Source organism: Ruditapes philippinarum, unplaced genomic scaffold (genome assembly GCF_026571515.1).
Source record: "Ruditapes philippinarum isolate M1 unplaced genomic scaffold, ASM2657151v2 ctg1010_1_1_1_1, whole genome shotgun sequence".
Classification (NCBI taxonomy): domain Eukaryota; kingdom Metazoa; phylum Mollusca; class Bivalvia; order Venerida; family Veneridae; genus Ruditapes; species Ruditapes philippinarum.
The window spans coordinates 98,914-126,708 of NW_026852812.1; the positions used below are offsets into that span (position 1 = coordinate 98,914).

General features: G+C 32.3%; 3 protein-coding genes across 11 annotated transcripts in view; 1 reads left to right on the forward strand and 2 right to left on the reverse strand.

Moving 5' to 3' along the window:
* LOC132725199 (TATA box-binding protein-associated factor RNA polymerase I subunit B-like) overlaps positions 1–7,775 on the forward strand; it is a 64,134-nt gene extending 56,359 nt beyond the window's left edge. Inside the window, exons 11-13 of the mRNA XM_060710287.1 lie at positions 1,453–1,534; positions 2,439–2,509; positions 6,720–7,775. Coding sequence (XP_060566270.1) covers positions 1,453–1,534; positions 2,439–2,509; positions 6,720–7,570 — 1,004 coding nt within the window. The 3' untranslated portion in view covers positions 7,571–7,775. The remainder of the gene's footprint in view (positions 1–1,452; positions 1,535–2,438; positions 2,510–6,719) is intronic.
* An 813-nt stretch (positions 7,776–8,588) lies between these two features.
* LOC132725111 (uncharacterized) lies at positions 8,589–19,509 on the reverse strand. Of its 2 annotated transcripts, XM_060710175.1 has the most exons (4): positions 19,224–19,509; positions 16,435–16,578; positions 13,472–13,552; positions 8,589–9,228 (listed from the first exon to the last, which is right to left on the reverse strand). In XM_060710175.1, the coding sequence occupies exons 1-4, from the start codon at positions 19,272–19,274 to the stop codon at positions 8,731–8,733; spliced, it is 774 nt and encodes a 257-aa protein (XP_060566158.1). In that variant the 5' UTR covers positions 19,275–19,509; the 3' UTR covers positions 8,589–8,730. The 2 variants fall into 2 exon arrangements, with proteins under 2 accessions (XP_060566158.1, XP_060566168.1); XM_060710185.1 differs by lacking the exons at positions 16,435–16,578; positions 19,224–19,509 and adding an exon at positions 13,784–14,286.
* Positions 19,510–21,456: 1,947 nt separating this feature from the next.
* LOC132725116 (C-terminal-binding protein-like) overlaps positions 21,457–27,795 on the reverse strand; it is a 38,681-nt gene continuing 32,342 nt past the window's right edge. For all 8 annotated transcript variants that reach the window (XM_060710196.1, XM_060710246.1, XM_060710239.1 and 5 more), the window contains exon 10: positions 21,457–27,163. In XM_060710196.1, the coding sequence (XP_060566179.1) occupies positions 26,928–27,163 (236 nt within the window). In that variant the 3' untranslated portion in view covers positions 21,457–26,927. The remainder of the gene's footprint in view (positions 27,164–27,795) is intronic.

Below are 27,795 nucleotides of genomic sequence, written 5' to 3' on the forward strand. Positions count from 1 at the left end.
TTTTAAAGAACTCAAAGAGCTAGAGCTAAGATATTAAACATGAAACATCTTCAAGTGAGTGTCTACAAAGTTTGTTCAAATTAAAGCCCTGGGGTCAAAATTGGCCCCGCCCCGGGGGTCATTGATTTCCTTATATGTGTATAGCAAAAACTTAAAAAATCTTCTTTTAAAAAACCCAAATAGCTAGAGCTTAGATGTTTAGCATGAAACATCTTCTTATGGGTGTCTACCAAGTTTGTTCAAATAAAAGCCCTTGGGTTAAAATTAACTCTGCCGGGGGGGGGGGGGGGAAGGTCATTGTTTTTCCTTATATGTGTATAGCAAAAACTTAACATCATGAAACATCTTCTAATGGGTGTCTTAATTCCAAGTTTGTTCAAATAAAAGCCCTGGGGTTTAAACTGGCCCCGCTTTGGGGGCCTATATACAGGTGAGCATCCTCAGGGCCATCATTGCCCTCTTGTTTTTAGAGTTATTGCCCTTTGTTAATTTTCATACTTTATTTTTGTCCGGGCCATTTCTCCTTAAGTATAAAATCTATAGACTTGAAACTTCATAGGATGATAGATCTCATTAAGAAGAAGTGCAGTGCACAAGAACTGGTACTCTGCATTTCTTATTTTTTGAGTTATTGCCCTTTGTTTATTTTCATACTTTATTTTTGTCCAGGCCATTTCTCCTAAAGTATAAAAGCTTTAGACTTGAAACTTCATAGGATGATAGATCTCATTAAGAAGAAGTGCAGTGCACAAGAACTGGTACTCTGCATTTCTTTTTTTTTTTGAGTTATTGCCCTTTGTTTATTTTCATACTTTATTTTTGTCCAGGCCAATTCTCCTAAAGTATAAAAGCTATGGACATGAAACTTCATAGGATGATAGATCTCATTAAGAAGAAGTGCAGTGCACAAGAACTGGTACTCTGCATTTCTTTTTTTTGAGTTATTGCCCTTTGTTTATTTTCATACTTTATTTTTGTCCAGGCCAATTTTCCTAAAGTATAAAAGCTATGGACATGAAACTTCATAGGATGATAGATCTCATTAAGAAGAAGTGCAGTGCCCAAGAACTGGTACTCTGCATTTCTTATTTTTTGAGTTATTGCCCTTTGTTAATTTTCATACTTTATTTTTGTCCATGCCATTTCTCATAAATTATAAAAGCTTAAGACTTGAAACTTAATAGGATGATAGATCTTATTGATAAGAAGTGCAGTGCACAGAAACTGCTGCTCTGCATTTCTTATTTTTTGAGTTATTGCCCTTTGTTGATTTTTAAATTTCATTTTTATTCTGGCCATTTCTCCTAAACAATATTGTTCACAAGGCGACACATCCAACTCGCGGAGTTCTAGTTTCATACAATATTGACACCTTGTTGATATTTCCTAGACTTATCTACAATGTAATTATAACTATGATGTAACCTGTGCAATATGTATGTTTTATTTCAGGCCAGCCTCTTTTTGTGTGGACAGATTGGGTTCAGCATATGAAAAACAAAATGAAAGTACGAGACCTACAAGAGACAATGTGGTAAGCTTGCTAATAGCACATTATGCCTGCCATTATAGGCACATTATGCCTGCCATTAAAGCCATGTTATGCATGCCATTAAAGGCACATTATGCCTGCAATTAAAGCCACATTATTTATGCCATTAAAGGCACATTATGCCTGCCATTAAAGGTACATTATGCCTGCCATTAAAGCCACATTATGCCTGCCATTAAAGGCTTATTATGCCTATCATTAAAGGCACATTATGCCTGCCATTAAAGGCACATTATGCCTGAGAAACAAATAAATGTTAACTTCTTTAGAAAGGGCAAATGTTTAAACAATGGTTTTAGAGAATGTAAGATATACTTGTTACAAGAAGAAAGTAGCCATAAGTTTGAAATAATTTGTCATAAAAGTAGCAAAATAAAATCAAAGTAGTATTTTGACTTTCATACAAAATACATATTAACTATAACTGTTGTTTTGCCAAAAGGCAACAGATGAAAAAGATGGTTCAAATGATTGGCCAATGAGCAACATTTTGAATGCAATAAGAGTACACCAAAATTAAAAAGCTTTTAAAAAATAAAAATGAAAGCATTTTTAGGCGTTATGGGCCTTTAATTCATACAATCAATTCATTGTAGCCAAATGGTTGATACTTGTGATATTATAAAAAATACTTGCCAGTGATTGTTGTGCGTTCAGATCCTATCAGGTTCTTAAAATTGCTGAAATTATAAATGTTGCTAATGACCTAATATGTATGCATAATTCGTCTTCTCAGTGCAGTAATGGGTTAACTCCTATTAAATTATGTAAGGAGTTAATCTGTTACTGCACTAAGGTGACAGGTATGAACCATTACCCAAATTTATGGCATTTTCAATATACAAATCTTTTGTTTGTTAGATAGCTCATGTTTTTATCATTTCAGTTTTGATAAAGACCACACTTCCGCTGGTATGCTTAGTGATAGAATAAAATCAACAAGTTACATGTGTAAAGGTCAGTATTGTGTTAATTTCTTGTCATTTTCCGAGAATCATACAGGTTGTTTATAATCAACATTGCAGTCTTTTTTAGCTCACCTGTCACAATGTGACATGGTCAGCTTTTGTGATCGCTTTTCGTCTGGCATCCTTCCGTAAACTTTTTTCTTTAAACGACATCTCTTCATAAACCGCAAAGTCAGTTTCATCCAAACTTCACAGGAATGTTCCTTTGGTAGTCAACTTTAGAAACTGTTCAAAGAATTTAATTCCAAGCAGAAATCTGGTTGCCATGGCAATCGAAGAGAAAAAACTTATAATATCTTTTAGAAAACTGAAAGTGCTAGAGCTTAAATATTTGGCATGAAACATCATCTAGTCAGTGTCTACCAAGTTTGTTCAAATAAAAGCCCTGGGATAAAAATTGGCCCAGCCCCAGGGGGCCATTGTTTTTCCTTATATGTGTATAGTAAAAACTTAAAAAATATTCTTATAAAAAACCCAAAGAGCTAAAGCTTAGATATTTATCATGAAACATCTTCTAATAGGTGTCTACCAAGTTTGTTCAAATAAAAGCCCCTGGTTTTAAAATTGGTGTTGGCCCAGGGGCCTATATACAGGCGAGTTCAAGGTCATCATGGCCCTCTTGTATAAATATCCTTGATGTTATTATTATTTATTTTTTTTAGCTCACCTGAGCACAAAGTGAGCTTTTGTTTTAACAGTGCATCTGTAGGGCTTTGTTAGTAGCAGCAAACATTGTTGATAATACAAAATCTCCTCCTATGACAATAGCTACCACATACTACGAGTACTCGTACTAAATAGCCATTGCATATAGAGAACAAACTGTCCAATCACCTCGCAATACAACAGTTACTGCTTAAATGGCTATCATCAGGGCAACATATGTGTTCACTGGTTGCTCTTGTATTTAATCTAGCTAATGTTTTCACAATTTTAATTTCTCAAAAACTATCACTGATATTCACTTAAAACTTGGAATACTTGTTCATTATCAAAACTGAAATACATTTTTATAAAAGGTAGATCACAGAAAATCATTTCAAATTTGAATTACTTGTTAACAAATAATTTAAAGATATTCACTTTAAACTTGGAATACTTTTTCATTATCAAAATAAAAGGTAGATAACCTTGACATGTTTTTTTGCTTAATTATCTCCCTTTTTCATATTTTCTTAATTTGCTAAAAACCATCACAGAGTATCATTTCAAATTTGAAATACTTACTTACAAATAATTCTGCCATGCTGTATTTTAGAATTATGCTTTTCTACCTTGCATTTATCAAGTACTGATAAAAGTGGAGTTCGTTGCTCCTGTTTGTTTAAATCTGAGGTTGACATCTTATTAACAGGAAGTGCGTTTATATAAATCTCTAAGTGAAATTATCGTGTATAGTTTGACGTTGATGTTGTTTTGTTAAAAAAAAATTTTAATTATCACTCTATAAAAATATTTGAAGTAGAGGGTCAGTTTGTTTATTAAAGATGGTGATTGATTAGAATGAGTTCTTACACTCACGTCAGTTGGCAACGATGCACGTCAAGGTTTTCTCACATTAACCTGCTTTTCAGGCTTGTCTTTCCGGTGTGTTTGTGGCTTACTTACAGAGAGCCACTTCATGTTTATTCAAAGTAATTTGACTGGCTAATTTTATGCCAATATAAGCCTGCAGAAAAAACAAAAAAACTTTTGGATGACTTCTTATAAGCCAAATAAGTTAGGCTTTTTCCCAGTGTCACCACTGGTCAAGTTTGAATTTGGTCATGGTTCGATGATTTTTGGCAGAGTAATGCCCCTTTTACTTTGAAAAAAAGGGAAATTTTCAGTTTCCATTTATTATCTCCCCAACAGTTGTACACATTCAACTCAAATTTGACATATGGATATGAAAAAGGAATGTGCAGGTCAAGTTCGAATTTGGTCATGGTTCGATGATTTTTGGCAGAGTAATGCCCCTTTTACTTTGAAAAAAAGGGAAATTTTCAGTTTCCGTTTATTATCTCCCCAACAGTTGTACATGTTCAACTCAAATTTAAAATATGGACATGTCATAAGAATACACTGGTCAAGTTCGAATTTGGTCATGGTTTGATGATAGCTGACAGAGTGATCCCTCTTGAACTTTGAAAAAAAATCAGAAATTTTTAGTTTTCGTTCATTATCTTCCCAATGGTTGTACACATTCAACTCAAATTTGACATATAGATACATTTTAGGAATAAGTTCAAGTTTGAATTTGGCCATGGTTCAATGATTTTGAACAAAGTTATCTATCTTGAATGTTGGAAAAAATTTTAATTTTCAGTTTCAGCACTCATCCTTTTGTGGAAGTGTATGTTGTCATTATTTTGTCTACAAATATGCAATATGCAATTTACCAAAGGTTAATACTAAATAGTTTCAGTGCCTGGTTTGTGTTAACAGACAAGCTGCATGCTATACATTGGCTTCATTTGAGTACATTTTATAAATGAACAAGTTAAAATAAGTTATAAATGAACAAGTTGAAATAAGTTATAAATGAACAAGTTGAAATAAGAAATGACATTAATTTCCATGACAAAAATTGTTTTATTGAGAGAAAAAATTTAAAAAATGATAGAATATGCAAGAAAAAAATCTGACGTGTGTTTGCGGTTCAGATCAGAATCAATCAGACTCAAGCCTTGTTACTGCCAAATGGGTGGGATACCGTCAAAACGGGTATTCCGATTCGAACTGTAACATATGACAGATATCATTACTCGGGCAGCCGGGAAAATTTGAACCAAATTAAACGAGCTACTGGTTTAGTTGATATCATCCCCTTCTTTGGGAATAAAACAATAAAAAAAAGTTCTGCCTTTGTACAAACTATGGATTACTTTTAGAAGGAAAAGAAGTTAAAAAGTTAATTTCAAGTTATTTGTTGTCTGAATTTTTATGTTTGTTTCAGAAAGATTTTCCATGACAAAATAATTAAGTCTGTCCATGACAAAATTATTAAACAGACTTAAAGCTATATCTAATAAAAATTTGTTCAACGGTAAAATTATTTTTTGATTATTAATATTTTATATTCAGCTCTCGAAAGAGTTGTAACATAGAAAATGCCCCTGTTATTTTTACATGCATTACACAAAAGACGATGTTCCGGAACAAAATATCATCCTGCTATTGTTTTTTAAGTGATCCATTGGGCATTGATTTCATTCACATAGCATTCCCTTTTTATTAAATATATAAAGGATAGTTTTTGCTATAAATAAAGGATTTATTTTCATCAAGTTATTTAACAAATAAATATTTCAAGTGTTGCCGTAGCCATGAGATGAAAATATATTCTGTATTTTAGAAAAAACTTCCTGTTTATTACAAGGGATGATTCAGAATGAAATATATATAGTAAATGGGTGCAGGTAGTTATTTTGTACACGTGGTCGCATGGGTAAGTTAGACTGTACTTGATAATCAAGGGATGATTATTTTATGATAATTTGACCAATATTGGCATGGCAAAGTTAATGTGCCGCATGCCTGTGGTTGAACATGGGGAGATTTGTCTTCGCATCATTGATAAAGTTTCTGTGCTGATAGAAAATTCTAGTGATGTTTTCATTCAAGTTTTAATAATGGGTAGTGATATAAATTAATGTACTTCATGTATCTTCAGTTACAGTTCTTGCTTGCTGTTTTTGGAATAAAAATAGCATTTGGTATGTTTAAACTTGAATTAAACATGCCCTCTTCATAGAATCATGTCAAACACTTGTTTGATGTATGTCCAAATGAAACATCGTATTTCAGACCTGTTAAATTTTTTATGCCCCCACAAAGTGGGAGCATATAGCATTGCACTTGTCCATACTTCCGTCCGCACGTCTGTCTGTACGTCCCGAAATCTTGTGAACGCAACTCCTCTTTAACCGGATGGCAGATTTTGCAGGGATGAACAACCCTAATGTGTAGATGGTAGTAAAGGAAGGAATTTTCGCTGCGTTTTATTTTTCGTTTTAACCATTTATTTCTTTGCTTTAAAATATTTTTTTAAAGTCGAGCATTGCCCCCGTCAAACAGTGTCTCTTGTTTTTATATTGTGACGAATGTCTGGGGTGCTCCTGAATCTTTTAAAATGAATGGACTGGGCTTTATGGGATTTGCAAATAGTTTGAATTGTTAATTCATAATTTGAAATGTTTTGTGTTTTCTATTTCCAGTAAAGTTATACGACAGGACATTTAAAGAGTCTATAGCACAACCAATCAGGGAATTATCTCAACGATGGAAGTCCCAAAACCCAGAGGACAACCAGTCAACCGCCAGTGATCATATTTTGTATGGAAACGGACAAAATGATGCTCCACTCGATTTTGATGTTAACACACTAGATGACGATGATCTGTTACAACAGCTGGATGATTCTTTCAGAAATAAGTCAAATATTTCGACCAGTGCAAATGTTAGTGGAATTAATCAAGAAAGTGGGCTTGAGTCGGACATGCGTACAAGATCGATACATTTCCGCAAGTCTACCATCCAGCACATTTTGAATCCTGATTCCTACTTAGCTGTTTTACATAACAGACATGAAGGAAATCACTCTGACAAAAGAATGCCTGAAAATGATGAAATTCTGTCGGAATTGCTAAATGTGGAACTTTACGACGTATCGTCAACTCAATCGAAAAGATTGGAAAATTCCGGTAACAGGGTCGCAAATAGTGACAATTTTCAAAATGACAATTTTGCCATGCAAACTCGCCTGGAGAGGTATAGAGATGTGATTGAAAAGCTTAAAGAAGTTCAAAATAATATGAAGACTACAATTGATTATGAAACACCAAACTTTTGTCTATCATATGACTGGTTGTTGAAAATCTGCGGCCACTTTATAGAGTGTGAGATGGCAGAGCTACAGGAGACGATTATGAAGATGGAAATTATGTATTTCTCCGACTCTGATGATCCCTCTTTGACTCCTCTAGGCAAATATCATCGTAAATTGCTGAGGGATGTATACAAAGGTGCTGGCCACTTTGCTAAAAGGCTTACTGGACTTAAAAAATAAGAAAATATTTGTTGTTTTTTTTATATAAAAAAACACTAATATTTTCTTATTTTTTAAGTTAACTTGTTTAACTTGTACCACAACAAGTTATTGTAACCACTGATTTCTAAAGATGATGTAATAATTAGTACATTGTTATCATATTGTTACATTATTTTAAATGAAGTAAGTGAAAATCTGATGGTGTTGTTTACAAGAGAGATAATTGTTAAATGGATCACAGTTATTTCCCTTGAGAATACTTTAATTTTTTATGAAATGTATGCAAAATTCAATACAAGGGAGATAACTATATAAATATGCACAGCAGTGATAAGATGGAGTCACAGTAATTCCCCTTTTAAAATATGAACGATTTGTCACTGTTTGTCTATAGTTTACAACGCAAGGGAGACTACTATATAAAATCTGTGACAAAATCATGTTACAGTTATTTACCTTGAAATTATGTTTTCATTTGTCATAATCAAGATTGTATTAGCATAGTTTAAGATGCATGTATATATGTATATCAAAATATATGTAGAATTTATAGTCATTTCCTTTGAGAGTTGTCCTGATCCAGCAAGCTTACATCTAATATTAGTGGTCCTACTCGGGTGCCAGTTTGTTTATGCCTGAAAAAATGCATGGATGAGGAACCGGAGGTCTTCCTCCACCAGTAAAGTTTGAAAGTCTTCATGAAATTTACAATGTTGGTGCAACATAAATCTGACCAAAACTAAACATGCACCTGAGGATTATATGCATTGCTTTATCTATGATCCATTTATAAGCCTAACCATGCTATTTACCTATAAGTCCATGTCTTAATTCTAACTATGCTAACCATAACCTTGCTACATCATTTTTAGGGAAAATTTATATTGACTGAACAGTGCAGACTATGATCAGATGGCACCAAAAAGAAGATGTGTTCAATAATGATATATAACAGAAGATGTTTTTTTATCCTTCATATACAAGCAATTATAATTTTACCCATTATTAAATGTTATAAAAACAAAAAAGATATGTCTGTTTTGTTAATACTTGATATTTTACAACATACAACAGTTAAACAATTCCATGTATCAGTCATGAGTCACTTAACATTTGACTTAACAATAAGATTTTTTAAACGAAAAAATTAAACAAAAACAAAGATACATATTAATAACCTAACTACAACCAGTTGTTTCAAGACCACTAAGTCCACTGAATCCAGTAGAATTGAAATTTGAACTAGAATTAAAAGCGGCTCCGTATCTGTTAAACATATTGTCTATGATGGGTTCGGACCGACGTTCATATGGTGGATAAACATTTCTCTTTGAGTGGTAAGAATATTTCCACGGATTATGCTTTAGAAACGGTTCTTGGCTCACTGCCAAAACCTGTGTGTCTGTTTTGTGCTGGGGTGCTGCAGACGGTAACCAGGCTGTTGTTGTTGTTGACAATGGAATGGTTCCCTGCTCTGCTGGTTGAAGTGATTTAGGGAATCTACGACATCTCGGAGGTTCCTCTGTGTCTCTTCCCAGATACGATTTGTTGTATGTAGAGTTGTAGCTGTAATCGGTTACTTCGCGCCCCAAATGCTTTAAGAAATCTTTACCTGTACTATGAAGACGAAGATGGGGATCTATCAAGTTCCGGCCAAGATGGCGTGTGTTTTGACCCTGCAATGTAAAGTCGTCTTGAATGTAAGAACAAGCTTTACAAAGAAATGACAGATTACGGTATCACAACTCTAGAAGCAGTGTAACATTTTAGTACAACACAATTCTACTGCCATACTATAATAATAAGACTAAATATATAATGTCACAAAACAAGATGCAAAATACAATGTAGATCTAATAAAAATGTGAGCATGTTCAAATATATTATCTGAAGACAAATTTTATATCTATTACACAAAAATACAGTTGCAAAGCATTATTCTATTTTTTTTTAAATCACTCAATGCTGTTGACACTTAGAGTGATCAATCAATATAAAGTCTGATTGTTTTTTCTATTTTTTTAACTCTATTAACAATATTGGGTTCATAAAGATGAAATATTAAAGATAATTGTCTGCCAATGGTACCCAGACTGGTCGGACTGCACTGATGTACAGGCTGGCCAGGTAGCAAAAGCTTGTTACTTTCAGCTCCAACTTGGTAAGGGAAAATAAAAAGACAAATTGTACAAGATTGTATTAAAATAATCTATACGAAGGTTTTTAAAGCCATTGAATCTGTGCACTCACGCAATACAGAATTCGAACAATATGTTGGAAAATAATTGAAAATTTATTAATTTATTATATAAATTTAACTTCAACAATACTGTACAAAATACCATACAGTTTTTGACAGCTTTTATAAATATTGAAATATTTTATTCAAAGCAACTGAATATCTAAAGCTATTGAAGTGCCTCTTGTATTCAATATGATTATCGGGAAAATTTTGTATCTTTTGTAAAGCCTGCTAGCCAGAAATGATTAAGTTATTCCGGTTATGCATTCTACTGTTCACAATTGTTCATCCTACTTTAAAAAAAAAAGGTGAATTCATTTTCAAGTCAATTCCGTAACCAAAAAGAATTACACAAGGTTTTTTAAATCAATTTCTGTAATCCATTTCTCACATTTGATTTTTAAAGGCCCAGAATGCCAATGAATGTTTTTATTCTTATTTCTCAAAAGCTTTTTTTTTATTTTTGGTGTTGTGTTATTGTTTCTAAATATTTACTCATTGGCCAATTACCTTAACCATCTTTTGCTTCTGTTGCTTTTTGACAATTAGTGCAGTAATAGTGATTAAGTAGTTTGTATGCCTGTCAAAATACTATTTTTACATTTTACTTAACTTTTATGACAATCAATTTCACATTCAGTGCTACTTTCTTCAGTTGATAACAATCTTACATGCTATTAACCATTATTAAAACACTATAAATCACATATTTGACCTTTCTAAAGAATGAAAAAAAAAATGTTTCTGAGGCATAAATGTGTCTTTGAGTTTGATTTTTTTGGCTTGAGTGAGAAGCAAAGTTTGTTTTTTTGTTCTTTTTTTTGTGTATACATGTTTATCATGAACAAGACAGTTTGCTCCATGGAATTGCAACCAGTACTGGTACAAGGTTAGAAAAAGCACTTATTACCCCCTCCCCACTGAAGTAAGACACATACCCCACAAACCATGGGTTAACAGGCAGTCACTTTACCCACTTGGCCATGGCTCCACAACTTTTGTTCAAATAAAACCATTATTTAAGCCCTAAATTTTTCAGTGCAAAATATTTTCTTATTAAGGGAAAAACATGAATTACTTTCGTTACATTCTAAACTTAAAAAAGGGAAAGGTTCATGAGGTTAACCTGAAAAACTTTGATATTTTATACCATTTATTTAGACAAATAAAATGTACAAAATCTATTTAACACTAAACTTAATTATTTATTTTGTGATAAATTTCTTTTCAAACGTGTTAAATGGTTTGATATCCATTTGAAAAAGGTTTAAAGAAGTGTTTACCCATATATTTAGATGTTGGATTATCGGGCATAGATTTGTAAAGAGCACTTTATGTACATAAATAATCGGTAAGATAAAATAGGTCTTAAGTTATTCAATATTTAAGTGCATAGACTTTTAAAATTTATTTCAATACAGATATTGATTATCCAAGGTTGGTATAAAGTTACAAATAGATTTACAAGCATTTAAAAAGACAGGTAACACCATGTGTTACGTATGCTACCTTTGCTATTTCAAATATATCTATTTCATATATAGATTTTTTTTAAATGTTCAAAGATAAGTCTGTTATAAGTAAATGATACACTTTACTTAAATTTTTATCTCTTTCAATAGTTTCACTTTTTAAAAAAGAAAAAAATTTCTTAAAGAAGGAAACATGTCACACCTGTTCTAAAAGGCCACTTCTGATTTATGTGCCAAAAACTTCTATGAAAATGCAGTGTGTGTCAAAGATTACTTCTGAATAAAGACACTATGTCAAAGATTACTTCTGAGTTAAGACATTGTGCTGAAGACTACTTCTAAATAAAGACACTGTGTTAAAGACACCTTCTGAATAAAGACAACTGGCTGAAGATTGTACTTCTGAATAAAGGCATCCTTTAGAAAGCCTGTCTGTAGAGGCCAGCATTTTGTTTCCCCAAATGAATATGATTACACTTCAAAATAACCTTTTTTCTGTGAGAGTGCATGTCAGTTTCCTCAAACATGTCTTTAAACATTTGTCTGGAAACTGCTTTGTCTGGATGATTTATCAATTTATCAACTAACTTATTTCATTTAATCATTGACATAATTATCTTTACTCCAGTTGTGTAGATTTTCAACTTAGACATGATTGTTTTGACCATAGACATGATTTTACCCTCTTTATGGTGGCTTTGTAATCAATATGATGTTTAGTTTAAGATATGATTATTTTAAGCCAAGTTATGTCCATTTAGTTTTTACCTCAGTTTAATATGTCCATTTATAACCTAGAGGTTATTATTTTCACCTCTGAACTATTCTTAGATGATTTTTTAACCAATATGGAGTTTTTTACTCTAACTTGATGACTTGTACCAACACTGATTATTTTTAAGCTATAAATAAGTGCCTTTTGAATAAATCACTATTGTTAGTGTGTTTTCTGTGATAATACTTAACCTAGACATGATTTTTTGAAACCCTGACATGTTGGTTATGATTTTAACATATTAATGATTTAAAAAAAAGGCATAATTAAACCAGACATGGAAATTTTTTGTCTAGACTTGATGATTTATGTGTTTTATAAATCCAGGGAAGAGGATTATAACCTAGACATAATGATCAATGTCTTCTCAATCTAGGCAAGAGGATTATATCCTTGACATGATGATTTATGTGTTATAAATCCAGGCACCTAGACATGATGATTTATTTGTTTTATCAATCCAGCCTAGAGGATTATAACCTAGACATAATGATTAATGTGTTTATTAATCCAGGAAAGAGGATTTTAACCTAGGCATGATGATTTATGTGTTATAAATCCAGGCAAGAGAATTATAAGCTACACTTGATGATTTGTGTGTTTATAAATCCAGGCAAGAGGATTTTAACCTAGACATGATGATTTATGTGTTATAAATCCAGGCAAGAGAATTATAAGTTACACAGGATGATTTAAATCCAGACATGATGAATTTAACCCAGACATGATTTATTCAACACTGATATGATAATCTGTGCATAGAAATAATTCAACTTGTGTTCAGGATGATATCTAATACTATGGGATAACTACTGTCCAAAACCCATGATATTTTAGCGTATAATGTTACTCCAATATCTTTTCGTCTCCTCTCCTCTCCCAACACTGAATATACTTTAATGTATGACTATAATTTCAGTGCGTTGCAGTTATTTGGTATGACTATTTTTTCTAAATGGTAAACGTTAAGTGCAATGCCTTCTGTCCAGGAAAACCAAAAACTTTGTATGGGATTCTTACCAAATCATACCCTGAGCGGTACATCCAGGATGGACGTATACACGAACTTGTGTAATCCTAAACAATATAGTTACTGACACTTTTAAGATGGTCTTAATTAAAATTAAGGTGTTTTTTTATGTGTGTTTAGAAATAGCAACCACAGACCCACGGAGCAGGTTTCCTTGTGGGCAGATTTTTTACAAAAACACCAGTCCAATTTTCTTACAATTTTCGCAAAGCTTTTACATATATCTATCTTTGTCACAGAATAGTATGCACGGACATGTATTTAGTCATTTTAGATATCAGTAATCTTATCATAAATAATGTGCAAGAAACTCCTGACAGAAAATTAATATAGTTTTATTACCCACAAACATTTTTTTTTACTAAAAAAAACAAAACAACATTTTGCAAATATAACTTACATCGCCAAAATAAACTCCATGATTCTGGAATGCGTTCCGGTTGTCATGTTCAGAAAATTTGTTGGAAACTCTGTAATTTATCTGCAAATACAAAAATTAATGAATACTCATTAATAATAGGCCTAATACAGAACTGAAAAGAATAGTTTTTTTTTATTTTCTATAACTTGATCGACCGTATAAATTTACTTGAAATTTAGCAAAACAAGGAACATGCTCTCCCAATTTAAAAGTTTCACTTTCAAGAACGAAAATTCGTGAAACACATGGCACGTTTTACAGAAAAAAAGTTCAATATAAAAAAGGTATTACCGGGCGCTTGCCAGAATTTGGCCTATCGTTCCAAAAATAAGACATTTTGTATCATCCAAAAGCTGTGAAATTGTAATTTACAGCAACATAAACTTCCCTTTTTACGGTAACACAAACGCACAAATATCGTCCCACTATTAATTATGCTAAACTTCAATATGAATTTATTTCACAGATTTCTCATTAATAATTTCACTTCAAAATACGCTTCTCAAAAAAAAAGATATAACTATATTCATGGGCTATATTGCGTTTAAAGAAGATCACCAATGTGTGTTTGAACGAGCGAACTCTCGTGGAATCCCTGGTTACTGGGCACTATGTGAGATTATCATCAGGCCAACCTGTCGGATATTACATTTTATTGTCGCACATTGGTAGCTTTGTTATCCTTTATACAAGCACTTAAAAACTTATCTCGGATCTTTCACATTGAAGATCGTCAAACTATTGATACACAACAAGGGGTAGATATTTCATAAGTAGACAACCGTGGAGTAACAAATGATTTCAAACGAAAAGATACGTTGACACTGATAAAGTTAAAGCACAAAGCGATAAGATAAATTGATCACCGGAAGTTGGTGAAATATTATTTAAAAAAAAACTCTTTCTGGAATCATTTTGCCGGAAATTCAGCTGAAGATGTACTAGATTGATTAACATTAGAGATTGCTGCTTGTAGTCGGCTTTAACATGTTGCCGCCGTTACGTTGGCGCGTGCAGAATAACGCTACGTCTTGTGTACCCAGTTTGTGTACCCAGTCTTGTGTAAATATTTCATTTTCTTTCTCTACATATATTTTAAAAAAAGAAAACAACGATAAAATCTACATGTTCACGAATCTATGGAATCACACTTGGGTTTAGTCCTAAAAATATGACGTTGCTTTGAGACTGTTTTACTTCTTGGCAAAGAAAACTATAACAAGCCCGTATGGTAACGTCCAAATATACTGGACTAACTTGTGTTTAAAACTCCCGGTCCATCTGATATGCTAGTCGGATATTTTCGAATTATGTTCTGAGACAAATTTGACTAATCTTCCGACTGTACTGTATTTCGAGTATAAAGTTTAATTGATATCTCTTAAAAGCGACTCCACTGAGGTTTTTTTTTAACTGACTGGACTGGAAAATATTGTTTTTATATTAATGTTCCATTTGATGGAGATTTAAACCTATAATTTGTGTGCAAAATTTCAGATCATTCGCTCACTCCGTTTTTCCAGAATAATTACATTGTATTCTTATTGCAAAAAATAAGTCAAACTTAAAAAGTGCTTTTCCTTTAATTAAGCACAAAAATACGATTTTCAATTTATTTCTAAGAATATTTCTTACTTATCTTTTGACATCTTTCTGTTTTATGTGCCCCTGCTGATTTATGTAAGAAATTCAAATTTCATGTTTTGTGACATTTAGAAGTCAGTTGAGTTCCTTTAATAAGTTTTCTCTTTATATGTATACAATGATAACTGACAAAATGTCAGACCGAGATTCAAACACACAACGTAAACGTTTAGCGCTAGCGCTAAATTAAACAGTCGTTTTCAGTCATTATAAATTTCGCTGTGCACCTTGTTTAGCTGACATTTGTTTGGTTAGGAAAAATCGATTACGGATTATGAGGGATTTTCGTTTTTAATTTAATATAAATGTTTATTCTTATCGCTTTAACCGAAAGCCAGTTTATCGTTGTTTAAATATTTAAACGCATTGAAAAAATATAAAATTTCTTACATGCGCCTTCTGGCAAAAACTATGCCTATATTTCAAAACTACTGCATGTATATATTCTTTCATGCCTAATGGTTTTGTTTGCGAACTGTCTCTATTTGAAAGAACGGTAAATGGGGCGATTGATTTATGATCGACTTTTTTGTTGCAAATGAGTTTTAATTTTGCAACATAGCGTTCATTTTGTATGCCTTATAAGTTTGTAATCTGTTTAAAGCTGCATGCCTCCAGATGAGCCAAAATATTCAATAAAATAAAACCTGAGAAAAATGTCCTAAGATTTAAAAAAAGTAAAATGATTCAAGATTACGTAATAATTTACATGTAATGAGAGATAAATGAGTATTTATAACATGAGTGCTGCATGTTTGTACTGTGTAAATTGCTTCCTTTGGGTTACTTCTCAATATTTTACTTTAAAATATATTTTCATAATGTTTTCATGAAAATAAGCATGCATCTGGAGGCGTGCTGCTTTAAGTGGAAGCAGAAGAATCGAATTTCCTTTCTAAATATTTGTCTATTTGCAAATATAAAGCTCTCAGCGGGAAACAATTTGTTTTTTTAGCTTTTGCCATGGTGTCAATTCTATGCTAGAAATTTTGAGTTTTGACTGTCTACACAAAATATTTCTTTAAAAGCCTGGGTACTTATAAACAAGCTGTCAGTTTCGTTACGTTTCGTTTTTACGTCTTGGTGCGTTGTCTACGTATGGTAATTATTGGTATTTCACGTCAGCTAAATAAGTCATAAGCACTCGATAATTTAGTCATTAACAAAGAACTAATTGAGAGATTAAAATGCGCGTTGATTATTTGAATGTCGCGCCTAGAGTCTTTGAAGAAGTGACTAGTGTTTGTTGCTGACGCGAATTCACCTTGTTTAAACTAATGTAGCATAATTTAACTTACATCTGATTTTGATTGAAAATTTGGTGGCGGTCCCATAGGATAGTGTGCAGACGATGACCTGAACGGTGCTGACAACATTGAACCTGTGCTTGTGGCGTCCTGTCGCTGAACGTGGCTAGCTGAATGTGCACCTCTGTGTTGGAACTGAAAAGGTAAAGAGCACCCTCCTTAGCTGTAGTGTTGCAGTAATTAAAAGGCTCTTTATTGAGCTTGTCAATGAGATATAAACAATCTCACTCACTGTATATCATATGCTGTGATTGATATAGCTACCAGCCAAATAATTAATTCACTGTTTTAGTAAACGTTCTTTACTATCATTGTCCGTAAAATTGTATTAGTTGAGCATTACTGAGCAGTATTGAGACTTTCGGCAGTACCCCACACATCCGATATTAATTAACTAAATAGTATGTTGAATATAAATACTTGTATATGATTTTAACTGCACTGTGTTTATTTGAACCGCTGTGAGTCAAATTGGTTATGATATTTGTTTCAGGACTTTCATTGGTCAGTGTACATTTTGTTTCGGTTTCCTGACCATTCAAATACCTGAGATCTGACTGAGCTTGAACAATTTCTTAATAACCTTGGACCTCATGGATCTGGTGTTGAGGCAACTCAAACATGATCGTGACACGGGTAAGGCTCGAACTCGAGATCCCTGGGTTGAGAGGCAGACACAATAACTTCCAGGCTAAAGATTTTTCTTAAAATCTTGACTGCCACGTGACTACAATCAAAAGATTACAGTGATCGAATATATAATCGAAGAAATACTGTTTCCTGCAGGAAAGGCTGTGAGGAAATTTTCACTTGGTATCACTCGAGCATCGGATCACTTGTTAATAAGTTTTCAAAGGATAAAGGTACAATGGCAGCTAATTGATTTACTACGTATCGAAGTAGAAGTGAACCTAAGTTAAGCCGAGCATTAGTTTAATGAATTTGGCAAATTTCAATGTTCAAACATTTTCCGAAACAAAATCAACAGAGATCGATCTAATGTAAACACATTGGTAACAAAACCCTCGACTTTTTGTGATTTACTATACATTTTGTATTTGATAGGTATATAAAACAAACACTTGATGTGATATTGATACACTCAAAGACAAAGGAACGAAATCCCTAACCGTTGAAATAGGTTTCAAGAGATGGAATATACTGAGGAAAACCCAACTGAAAGGAGGCCTAGGTTCGAACATGGAACCGTTAAGACCAATCATTCTTGACAGCTATATTTGTTTTTTTTTATAATACTGAACGTTTGTAACGTCGTTTTTCATTGGATATTCGTGACGTTTATATTCGGCTATTTGCAATATAACCCTCGCCTAGCGGCTCGGGTTATATTTACAAATAGCCGATTATATAGGGCCATATAACCTGTCAACGATCTTTATAACTAATAATATACACGGCTGTTGTCGATTCATGAACAAATCTTAATTTTTTTCTCTAAAAAATGATGTTTGCTGTATTATAAATTCGTTATAAAGATTGTTGACAGGTTATATGGCCGTATATAAACGGCTGTTTGCAATATAACCCTCGCCTAGCGGCTCGGGTTATATTTACAAATAGCCGTTTATATAGGGCCATATAACCTGTCAACGATCTTTATAACTATAAAAATATATAAGGTCCTTTGAAAATTCTATCATTCTAAGGGAGTTAAGTGTGAATAGGATTTTGTTTTCATTACTTTCAAGGGGTCGTTCTTTTTCAAAATAATATCCGTGATTTTTTTACCGATCCTATAGTATTGGCATTTTTCCGCCAATCATGCAAGTGAATTCAATACTTTTTTCGCGTTGCCACTGACAGGTCCAAAAATAGCATTTTATATGACTCAATTCGAGATTTAGTCCACATTTTAAAACAAAAACTATCTTGAAAAAAAATAATTCGGTCAGTTCAAAAATACACACTTGTTATAAAGTTTGGTCAGTTTTCTTAAGAAGAAAAAAAAACGCTTTCACAATTATAACAGTTTGTGTCCATATATTTCACAAAAAGAAGAAAATGTACATGTCTTTATTGAGGGAAAAATCTTAAAGTTTTATTTTAACTATCGTCTCCTTTTACAAATTGTAGGGGTAAATGTCACTTTGATAGGCTTTATAATAAAGCCGCTATTGTTGTATAAAGCAGTAGGATTATTAATTATGTATCTTATGAAAGGTAATTTGGCAGATAAGTAGAAGATTTGACATTTTCAAAATGGTTGTGTAACTTAAACTGGAATGTTTTATTATTGTTAGACGATTATAAAATAAATTCAACAAAGATATGTGAATCTTTATCCTGTACATTTTGTGTAATGGTTTTGACCTGCCTTGAACCGTTAGCATTTTAATTGATTTCAATAACAAAATACTGAAATTAAAAAATATATATATATAAATAGATAGGCTGACCATTCTAATGGTTTGCTTTATACTTAAGTGGCAAAGTCAATGTCTAATAAATAGTCACTATGGTTAGATCTATACCTAGGTAAATTCATATACATGTAGTTTTTTTGTTGTTTTCCCTTTTCTTATCTATTGCGGGACAAAGTTTGCTGTAAATTGCTCTTATATTAATAGATAAATTCATTTATTTATTAAATATTCCTTGTAAAACGCAAACATGAATAAATTGATCCCAATATTTTATACATAAATAGCTTTATAAAAAGAAAAGTTGATTTAAAAGATGAAAAGATTTGTTATAACTTATTTGTAGATCTATAAATTGTATTAACAAGAAATGAAACTAAAAAACTAAACAATACTAACCCAAGTGCCGACTTCCGTCGCCGGCGGTACGTGTCTGCGACCCCGTGCCATTATTCCTTTTTTCTGCTTTTATTCACGAAGTTTTATTCCTGTTTACTAACTTGTTTTCTTTCCACTCTTCAACTTATGACTGTTTTCTTGTCAAGTTGTTAATCCCTGTGTATTGCAGATTATAATAAGCATGTCAGATTTACGACCGAGTCTCTATCAAAAGTTATTGGAACGAAATTATAAAGCGATCCATAAAAGAACTACAGATTATTTCATTGGATATAGAGACCGATTTACAACACGTCAAATTGGCGCGAAAAATAAACCCTTAGCAACGACGTTTGAAAGTGTACGTTTGCGCGCCTTTATTTTTGGTACATGTTTGGTTGACTGTATAGTCGAAGATTGTTTGAATTACAAAATGTTATTCTATATATAATTTTCAATTGTTTAAATTACATGTAATTCTATAGCAGTAAATACTTAAACTGAGAGGCACTGTATAATAATAGCTCTAATATTAATTAGCTATAATAATAATAATGATGATGATAATAATAATAATAGATCTAATAATAATAATAATAATAACTCTTTTTTCAAGAAAGTAACGTAGAATCTATATGAGTGTACAGAGTTAAGAAAAACTAAATTCGTCTTATTTCCGAGGAAATACTATGTATTATACAGACAGCTTCATTGTCAGTTGACGCTCGCCACCACACTGCTCGGCTACTGTTTGGCATGCCTTATTTTGTATATTCTTCATTTATTATATGCCTATCTTTGTGTTTTCAAATGATAAAGCTAAAATTTATGCAACGCCAACGAGGTTGACATTTATCCAAAACTGGCTAATAGCGAGCGTTGGAATCTCCGTTATCAATGCTCCAAAGCGTGAATAAGCTTCTGAAGCGACTCTGGCTGCCAAGGTCTTTCATATAGTGACTGCAATATATGGCTCTAAGCGTCATGACCGCAAGGTTCTGCACGTATCAGTTTTCTTTTCACTTTTTTTTTAAATCCCAAAGGAGAGGGAACACACTCGAATACATGAGGAAAGGCCGAGTGTGATGCACAGGCTATCCGTGCACAAGACGTTCGTGTCTTTTTATTGAGACAATACTTACACGTTCATTTTGAGCAGCAGGCGCGTTTTCAGGGATCTCTTAATAAAAGGTTTCATGTAGGTTTGTATGCAAATTTACAACAGAAAAAAAAAGAGAATTAAACTTGTAGAAGAATATCAGTTAAAAGATATAGAATTTATAGAAATAGTCAATCCTTAAGCCAAAGATGTTTTAGCTGACGGTTAAGGGGAGACTAATCCACTGACGTATGCTACTATATGGGGAAAGGAATTTAGGTGGTATTGCGTCCATGAATAAATAGGTGAGTAGTTCAGATTTCTTGTATTGCAGCATTGATGTTCCGCTGCTGTTCGCAAGTGTTAGTCAGATATCATTTTGGACATCGATGTTAATAAATGTAGCTACATGTACTACCTTCTAAATTAAACATTTTGCCATGGATGCAAAATTAAGCAGTACTCGAATTTGGCTCTTATGCAGCTTCTTTGCTTTTACATTTTGTCGTGTTATCTTGTTGATACGCTTGGTCCATGAAAGGCCTCGACTTAAGGCCCACCCCTAGATATTTTGCTTCCTTGGTTGAATTTTAACTGAATATTATGAAGCCAGAAGGATGTAAGGAAATATTTCCGGGTTTCATTTTCTAGGTATTCTATGGACTCACATTTATCTCTTATAAAGAATTCTGTCTAGTGTCATTTTGATTATGCTTCAACTTTGTGGTTCTATAAGCATCGTAACCTCTCTCGTAATCAAACTTATAAGATTAGTATATCTTGTGGCTGAAGGTTTGCATTTACGGGTTGAGGTATAAGAATTGGAGCCACCTTATATCCATGCGTGATTCGTAAGGGGGACTAAATGGGTAAGAATTACTGGAGTCGATATATCTCTTAGCTCCAGCAGGTGAGGTGATTTTGACCCCTTGTGTTGCTTTAAAGTTTACAACACCAGAGGTTAGCCAAAATTCTCTTTCCTCTTTCAGTGCCATGACCTTGTCTCTGTGTGCTGTAAAACCAAACAAGTAGTTTGTTTTGATCTTATAACAGTTCATATTAGTAAAGTCCAATTTTATTTTGTCAACTGGTTGAACATTAAGTGAACTTCTTTTGCTAAAACATCAAAATGAAACAAGAAAACAAAACAAACTGTTCACTTTGTACAAATGTTTATTGAATTATTCCAACATCATAATCTGCACATGATATGATGATTACCTATACATTGGTCTGGTACCAAGATTCATTACTACAACCTACACAAACAGAATAACCATTCTAGTGAACCAGTCTACTGACAGATAACCAGTCTGTATCAATTTTACAGGAAGATGACCAGTCAAGATTTATAAAGCATATTAATAAGTACTGTGTGTCATCAATAACATTCAATTCTTGACATCAGTACAACAAATTTACTGGATTAACATGAAAGTACTTCAAATGGCAATTTTTTTACTTAAACAAAACTTGGCTTACCAATCAAATTTCAGATCCTGTAAACTTGCTTCAAATATAAAACGAATTACAAGCAAAATCTGTCCATTTGTAGAAATAGTTAACTATTTCTGTAGGTTGTAAAAGCAATGAAATTCTTAACTTAATGTGACAGAACATTTATGACCATTTACACACACAAAGAAATTTACATTTATATCATCTGCCTAACGGTGCTGTACATGTGTTACAAAAACATTAGCAAAACATTTAAATGATTCTTTTATCTATTGATCTCTCTACAAAACAAAAATCAATTTAATCATGATTTATCCGAAAATTTCACTTTACCCTTTAAGAACAAAAAAAACTTTACTAAGTATAATAAGATTGTTTTTTCTTAATAGCAACCAGTGATTTTTTTACCATACATAACAGACACTTATATATGGCTTCTTCCCTAACTGAAATTTTCTTTAAAATCATGCAGAAGTCTGATTGAACTTACACCAGCTTTTTTACTTCCAAACTTAGTAATTTTAGTGATAATTTTTCCTAAAATCACCAATTGCATGAGACTGGTATGAAAATGAAACGAAAAAACACACAAGTAAAATTTTTTTATAGAATTTTCAACATTTATCTTGTCTTATGGTTTTGCTAATGTTTTTACAACACCTGTTTGCTGCCTCGTATATACATGAAATGATAGCACCGCTAATACATATACACTCAACTTCATATAATACATATACACCATGAATGATTCAATGCAAAAATAAGAAACAGATTCGCCTTTTCACAGGGCTGTGTAGTTAAAGCAGTAACTGTTTACAAAAATAGCCTTGTACAAAACAAAAAATAGGGACTTCAAAATACAAAATTGTACATCTTTTTTCCTATTTCCATCTGTTTATGGTTTTAAAATTCATCCAAATTATGCCCGTAGGTTACATATTCAAAGAAAAAAAGGGCTTAAAATGTCATTTTACAATTTTAACTTCCAACTTATTTAAATAAGCTTTTCACAGTTTGCATTTACAACCTTGGTCCGCGGTTATAAAGAAATTCTCTGAGCTCAAACTCTTATCTTAGGCATTTGATTGGTCAGAATATGACATAAGATGTATGTTGACCAATGAAATACCTGAGATTCAAGACAAGAGATAAGTTAAATTTTTTATAACCTTGAGGCCTTGTATCATTAGTGTATTCAAGTTGGTGATGAAAATAATTCATGTACATGTATAAAACTTCCGCAAGACCTTTATCATTCACCTTCATTACACCAGCTAATACAAAGTCATCGTCGTCAAACAGTAAAATAGCCAGCTTTTTTCCAGATACCCTCCTCCCTCACTGTCCTAACATACTTGCAGCCAATTATAAACTTCATTTATACCAAGTTTGTAGAGCAAAATACTTAATACAAAAATTTTATCGTCGTTTTTTTTGTATTTAAAAAATGAAATGTTTACGACAACATCAGTAAACATTGTCTATGCATAATAGTACCTCGTAACACCAGTTTACATAATATTATCTACATCTACAGGGGGGCGAGGGGGGGAAGTTCAGATCAATTTGAAATATAACAATGCCATCAAAATACAAATTTTTACAATATTTGAAACAGTACACATTAAAAGGAAAGAAAGAAAAACAAAATTCACGTCCAAATTTATAACCCAATAGTGCTAACCATTGGTAACAGACCTATGCTACCACATAGTTGAAGAGTGCCTAGTACCCTTTTTTTATCGGAAGAAAAAAAAATCCTAAGAATATTAAAAATTTACCCAAAGTTTTATTGGAAAATGAAAGAATAAAACTAATGTTGATAAGATTGCACACTTTATACAGTTCCTGTATTAGCCAATTCAAACCATTCAAGTTTTTGTTACAATGTTTTATTGTATGTCTCATGTATATTACGTTCCCATGGCAATATAGCTTCAGAATTCAAATGTCATCAATTATAATACAAAATATGTTACAAAAACAAACAATTCATGAAGCACTTTAGAAATAAACTTCATAATCTGTACATAATGCGTATGATGATAGATGATGTGGCCGTGAAAAAAAATCCAACTTGATGCGTGTGACCGGGGGAAAAAAAATGGAAATAAACATATGCAAAAAATTGTTTCATAACATAACTGACAAACATTTTGATTTCTTGAACATATTTTAACATTAATCATTTTTTCCAACATATAGTGCATGAAATAAATGATAAAAAAAAACAACAAATGATATTAAACCATCAAAAAAGCTGTTTTCCACACTTTGGCATCACAGTATTTGACTTTGAAGAAATTATTTTTGTGTTCCCTTTTTCCATTTCACATTAGAGTAAATTAGATAAAGAAAAAAAAGATAAAAACAAGTAAATTTAACATTTTGCAAAGAATAATGCATGGAACAAAATTTTACATTTTTCATAAAAGTAATCAACTTTAGAAATTCTGGCACTGGAAAGGACATGCAAAAACTTTTCAATTTTCATGGTGAAAGAAGTCAGTGGCCATCTTAAACATAAATTTATACACACAATGGCACTTTCATACTATCACCAACCTGCCATTGGTCTGGTGCTTCTCCAAATTAGTATAAATTAATCGTTTAAAAAACCCTCTAAAAGAAATGAAATTATAACACATTTCTTTCCTCGTTGTCAAATGATGGTAAACCAAAGATATATGATGAATTTATAAGACGTATGTATTAAAACAAGAGCACTGCATGCGGTGTTAACGCTCGTCTGTTAAAGTAACCACTTTTGACACAAAACTATACAAGGGGTATAACTACAAAAATATAGCTTTCAGAATTATGCCCCTTGTCTAACTACTGAACCTTGTCAAGATACACAAATATTCCAAGTTTCATGCTGATAACTTTTAAAATGTTTGAATATAAATGGAGCTACTTTTACAGGACGACGACAACAACAGCATTCCCAACAGCTCGACTTTTTCTTCGAAACAGGCGAGCTTATGAATGAGATCTCAACAAGTTAGCACTATTAAATGTGTACTGAAGAACAATCTAACAGAATGAAAACATAGAATTATGCTGTAGTAATATTGAAAGGGTAAACATTTTAACAATTTACTTATTTGCATTTTTTATTACCTATTTGAATTCTTTTCAATATGTTTTCAAGTCAATGTCTTCATTTATAAACAGCCACATAACTTCTATAACCCATTTTAATAATTTCCATTCATGATCAAACTTATTTTAGAACATATGCATAAAAATTTACATGTTTTCACACTCCGTAATTACTAATCACTTAACTTTCAAAAATTATTTTAGCAAAGCATCATTACAAGAACGGCATAATAGACATAAAAGAACAGTTTCCAAACTTCCACATAATAAACTAAGTTTATTAACTTGCAAGTAAAATAAAATTGCATGTAAACAGACAATAGTTTCCTTACTTGTATGTTATAAAGTAAGTTCATGAACTTAGATGTGAACCATAGTTTCCAAACTGACATGAAACAAACAAAGTTTTAACAACTTAGATGCTATACAAAACACAGTTTCCTAAGTAGCATGTAATAATCATTTTATATAAAGTTGCATGTAACAAACTCAACAATTTTTTAACTTGCATGTAATAAAGATCATGAATTTTCTTTTATTAAAAAAGACATTTTCTTACTTCCATGTGCAGAACTTTCATAAACTAACATATATATTTAATCATTTTCGTTATTTCTCATTGTGTAAAAGATATGTAATCAGTGTCGAACAAACATATTTAACATGCCTGTGAAATAAATTGTGACTAAAAATCTGAAGCTAGATGAATATGACAGAAAAAAAAAATTCAGATTCTACAAAAAAAAAGAAGATTTAATACTCATTACAACGGTTTATTATCACTGCCTAGTTAAGGGAGGAAATAAGAAAACAATACAACAAAAAAATTTGCAAGAATTAATAATGCTGACACAAAGAATGCAAATTTATGGACATTTAGTTCAGCTGGTCCCCACGACAAATTCAAACTACTCATTGTAAATCAAAGACAATAACCGGAAACCAGAAGAAGAAAAAAAGATATTGTTGACACAAATCTGATGTACTTCATAAGTCTCCATGTAAATTTGGCAGAGGGAACTCGAATGAAAGGGAAAAAAATGAAAAAAGTAAAAAAAAAATTTAATAAAAATTTAACAGACCAAGCCTGTGATATAATAATAACAGCAGCTTCATTTGTTGATAAAATATGTAATACAAAAGTCTTTTCGAGGTAGGCCCTTGAATGAATTTTTGTTTGTGTTACGATAAATTTCACATTCATTCATTGTAAATAGATATACGAGCCCGCCCTACATGTATTAAGTTAAAATCGGAAATTATTGAAGATCTGCGTCCCTTCTCAGAAAATCTAAGAATATCTGGGGCATGTAACAAAAACATCAAAAATTGACACATTCAATTTGAGAGTAAATATTTTGACGCATTTTTTAAAATCTTAATTTTTTTTATATCAGCAAGAAAAAAGTTGTTGCAATACATTCATGCCATCAGCTGCTTAAAGAACGTAACTGTCGAACATCTTCTGTCATGGTCTACGGAACTTATCGGCAAATGTCTTCTTATAAAACTGTGGTGCAAACTATGTAGAAATTAATCTCTCATAAAACAAATTTACTTTTGGTACTGTATTTAGCTCAATTAATTGTCTACTTTCTGTAGTAATTAATGTTGTCCCCATATAAATCTTCTCATCATATCAAGTAAGGACGTACAGAAAGTTTGATTATAAATGGCCAACTAATAACTAACTTCAATGATTTACACATACACAAATGTCCACGGAATACTTTCACAAGTGTTTATTTAAGTACAAGACAAAATGGCGAGGTCCCCCCGCAACTTCCCGCCATTGTTTTCAGCTGAATATATCCTTCGCATCACCAACTGCTCTGCACTAAATTTCACATGGCATCTCGTCTCTCAAAACAATAGTCACATAATCTGGTACACAAAGTTTATATCTAATAAAACTTTGACCCAAACAATTTGTCTATACTTTGCAAAAAAAAAATTTAAAAAAAATCCTGTTACAAAAATGAGGATGAAAAAAAACTATGCTTTTGTGTGAATGATATTTTCACTATGAAGATGTCTAAGGGGAGAGAAAATGGCATACTGTATTAATGAACATCTGAACTTTCTGGCTTTGACAGGTGGTTCCCCGATTCTGGGAGCGTAGAATGAGGCGTTGAATGAGGAGTACTGTGTGAGACGGGTGGGTGTGCATCCATTGTTGTTGAGTGAACTCCGAGGCTGGCTGCTGCTGCAGCAGCGGCAGGATTCGGGAATGGGTAGCCACCTCCACCATTCATACTCTCTGGGTATCCCGGAAAGGCATATCGCATACTGCTAGCAGCTACAATTATAACAAACAAATTACATTGGTAAGATAATTTTTATGCAAAGGTTTCATCAAATAGTTGATTACAATCTTAATATGTTGAGTGCAAAAACAACAGGTATTTAACATACAGTAAAATATATATTTTTGTTAAGGGAGGTCTTTTGTCCGCCTTGTCATTTTTGGACGGGATGGCTTTTGTCTGTTTCCCAAATAAACTAGTTCTAATAGGCAGTTCAACTAATTACTATCTTGATTTTTCTACAAGAGAATGATGGACATTTTTTGAACTAGAAAAATAATGCAGTACCCATTACCAATTCAACAATCAATTAATATTCAAAAACTTTAATTATAAGTGACTCTATCAATCTGTGTCTAAAATTTATCTCAGTTCTCCAATGAAAGATAAACACTATACTTTAGAATATCTGTACAGAGAATTCTGTATGCAATACTTTCACTAACATATTAAAAAGTCTTAAGTTCTGGAGCATGAGCAAATTATAGACCATATAGTCCTGTTTATCATGTTTTTCCATTTCTTTTTCTGCTCATTTTAAGTCATATTTCGCCTATCAATCCACCATACTAAAGATTACTAGGAAATTTTTCCAGCTTTATTTCACGCATCAGCCAACACTTAA

Excerpts from the sequence above, each read along its gene's own strand:
- LOC132725111 (XM_060710175.1), bottom strand. The coding sequence starts at position 19,274 with ATGGCACGGGGTCGCAGACACGTACCGCCGGCGACGGAAGTCGGCACT. Across the intron at positions 13,553-16,434 it reads ATTTTCAATCAAAATCAGAT|ATAAATTACAGAGTTTCCAA; the intron begins GTAAGTTAAATT and ends TTGTATTTGCAG. Across the intron at positions 9,229-13,471 it reads ATGGAGTTTATTTTGGCGAT|GGTCAAAACACACGCCATCT; the intron begins GTAAGTTATATT and ends TTTACATTGCAG.